The 2,929-nt window shown below is 34.0% G+C and overlaps 1 protein-coding gene across 1 annotated transcript; it reads right to left on the bottom strand.

Annotated features, from left to right (window-relative positions):
- Window positions 1–778: 778 nt before the first annotated feature.
- On the bottom strand, window positions 779–2,919 carry LOC118757470 (the record flags this gene model as incomplete). The annotated part of the gene is made up of 2 exons (XM_036492182.1): window positions 2,169–2,919; window positions 779–1,127 (listed from the first exon to the last, which is right to left on the bottom strand). Coding segments are annotated over exons 1-2 (906 nt in total), but the record flags the coding sequence as incomplete, so codon positions are not given.
- Between the last annotated feature and the right edge of the window lie 10 nt (window positions 2,920–2,929).

Below are 2,929 nucleotides of genomic sequence, written 5' to 3'. Positions count from 1 at the left end.
GTATCAGATATCTATACTTTTCTCATTAAACACAGCGTGCCGTCCATGCAGTTATTGGATGATAGATACGTATAACTTTTCTGCTCTAAAGGAGGATAATAAAAAGTAGGTTTACTATTAATTACTTAAAAATGTATTATTTATTTACAAAACGCATACTAAAATTCAAAATAAATATACATAGTGTGCTAATACGTGAATAGCTAATATTTTAAATTTCGCTTTCTTCGGATTCATCGCCATCGTACTCATTATCGCTGTCATTATCACTGACAGCGATGTCGACCCGTGAAAGATCTTCGTCAGGATCTGTAAACATATATAATAATAATTTATTAAAAGATATAGATGATAATAGTATATAAACATTTAACACGCAAGAGCAAAATTTTAATTCAAATCTGATTATAAATTACAAAAAAAAGGTGACATGCTATCCAAAATTGTTACAAATATAACTCAGTTTTGTTTTTAAATTAAAATTGTATGATAAAATTAAACAGAAAATAATCAAAAATTGAAACTGACAAATAATGAAATGAGAGAAAAACGACAGGAAAAACGACTGATTCTTGGCGATGATATTTTTCGACACAAACTGACATATTTCCTCATACGCTTGAGGATGAACATTGCGAGCTGTATGCCACCCTGTTTTTGGCTTCTCTTTGCTTTTTTTCGCTGAGATTCTATTTTCATATTTTTTTCGGCATATCGCATGATAAAATATTAATTTTTCTTCTAACCACAAGTTATGCAATTTTTCAATAAACTGTACATCGTCTAAATCCATAGCGATTTGCTGTATATTCTCCAATGCCTTTTCCTTCTCTAATACATGCAATTGTTGCTCGTGGCTTTGATGTTTTTTCCTACTTTTATCACAAAAAATACAAGTAGGATTATTTGATACCTCTTGAGCAACTTCCGATACGTCAGCATCGTCATCTACAGTGTTATCGACTGGATTAATGGCATCCTCGCCCCCATCGACATCGTCGCCTGCATCCACATTTTCGGGTTCAGCAGCAACCTCGCCTTCTCCTTGAACTGCAGCCTCGCATGTACCGTCATGGACGCCTTCAGCAACGTCCTCGTTTGTAGCGAAATGCTCGCCTTCCACAGCACTATCGTGAATAAAAAAAATAATGAATAATGCATAATAGAAAAGAGTACGACTAAAAATATTAAAAAGACGCAAACGCTATGCGAAAAATATAAGTAAATACATTTTGCACAGCACAATTACACGCTAGCTATATAGCTATCTAGCTATATAGCCAACGAATATAGACTGCGTATAGAAGAACACTCTGCATTGGCGCCAGGGTCACACTTTGAAATACATGTAGAGCCTATACTACACGATAGATGTGTACCAGGACTATACAGGAGAAACCTATAACGCACTATACCTGTGTACCAAGATTTCGTCCCTCGGTTTTAACCCGTGACTTTTCTTCTACACTCTAAAAAGTGCATGTAAAACTACTACTGAAAAGTGTTTATTTTTCAACCAGAACCTGTGTAAATATACGCACAAGATGTTCAAGATTTGTTTTTGAACATGAGGTGTTTAAAAAATACACAAAAATATACCCATGAAATGTTTAAAATTGTAAAAAATTTTGAAGTAAAAATATATTTTTTACTAATAATAAACATTAAGTGCTCATATTTACTCAATTTTAAACACTTTGTATGTAATTTTTCTCTACGTGACAAATTTTACATGTAAAAGTAAACATACAGTGTTTAATTTTGCACACATTAGGAGACGAAACTGGTTACCTCTCTTTATATGCGTAAATTTAAACAAACATTTTTTAGAGCAAATTTTAAACATTTTATGTGTAAACTGTGAAAATGTGAACAATAAATGTTTAGAACTCAACAAACAAATTTGAAATTTGTTCTACGCCACACATATGATAAGTAAAAGTAAACAAGCAGTGTTTAATTTAATTAACACGGTGTGTAAATTTGCATTCATTTAGAGAGGAAACTGGTTACCTATCTTAATATGCGCAAATTTAAACAAAATTTTTTTAGAGTGTATAAGAAGTCTATATTCGTTGATATAGCTGTATAGCTATATAGCTAGGTATATACCAAAAGTATATATTTCATTAAAAAATACTATTTGCAACAAAAATATAAGTACTTACTCTGTACTTGAAGATGAAGATGCCTGCTTTTTGGGATCATATCCTCGTTGTTTAGGCGGTAATGCTGTAAAACGGTTATGGCACTGGCTGTGGTATCTTTGAAAATTGTTCGGATGTTCCGGCAACACAACGTTGGAGAAAGTCAAATCACCGTCTTTCCGAATTTTTAATATCGATAAACACTTATTTAATTTGGCCGCATCAAAAAGATGTAATTTTCCGCTTTTTTTGGAGCAATATACACAAAAGGGATGTACGTTAGACATTGTGGCAGCTCCGATTTGAACAAGTTCAACGGTCGCACTGGATAGCTTGGCGTCACTCTGGCAAATTCGGAGCAGAGCGGGAGAGACAAAGACAGAGCATCCAAATTTTAGTAGGAGAGGGGATAGAGCCGGTTCACAGCTGTTCATCTGCTCGAATTCTATGCCGAATCTGAGGACGGTGTGGTGGGGAGAAAGGAGCCTTGAAATATTAGATACAATAGACTCACCGCCGTGCGGTCCGCTTCTAGAAGTTTCGGTCGCTTGGGCTATAATATTCGGTAAAACTGCCATATTCAATCTTGGCTCAGTATTATGCAAAGTGGCTTTCTATATATTTACTATTGGCACTCTTATGTCCGCATATTTACTTTTTATGTTATGTATACATATTTAAATGTGTAAATATTTACTTTAAATTCAAAAACAGGTGAGTGAGTATAATAACTGTATGGACGGCACGCTGTGTTTAATGAGAAAAGTATAGATATCTGATAC

Source organism: Rhagoletis pomonella, unplaced genomic scaffold (genome assembly GCF_013731165.1).
Source record: "Rhagoletis pomonella isolate Grant_MI unplaced genomic scaffold, Rhpom_1.0 Rhpom_scaffold_18333, whole genome shotgun sequence".
NCBI lineage: Eukaryota > Metazoa > Arthropoda > Insecta > Diptera > Tephritidae > Rhagoletis > Rhagoletis pomonella.
Note: the sequence above shows the minus strand (reverse complement) of the source record. Positions and strands in the feature narration are given on the sequence as shown.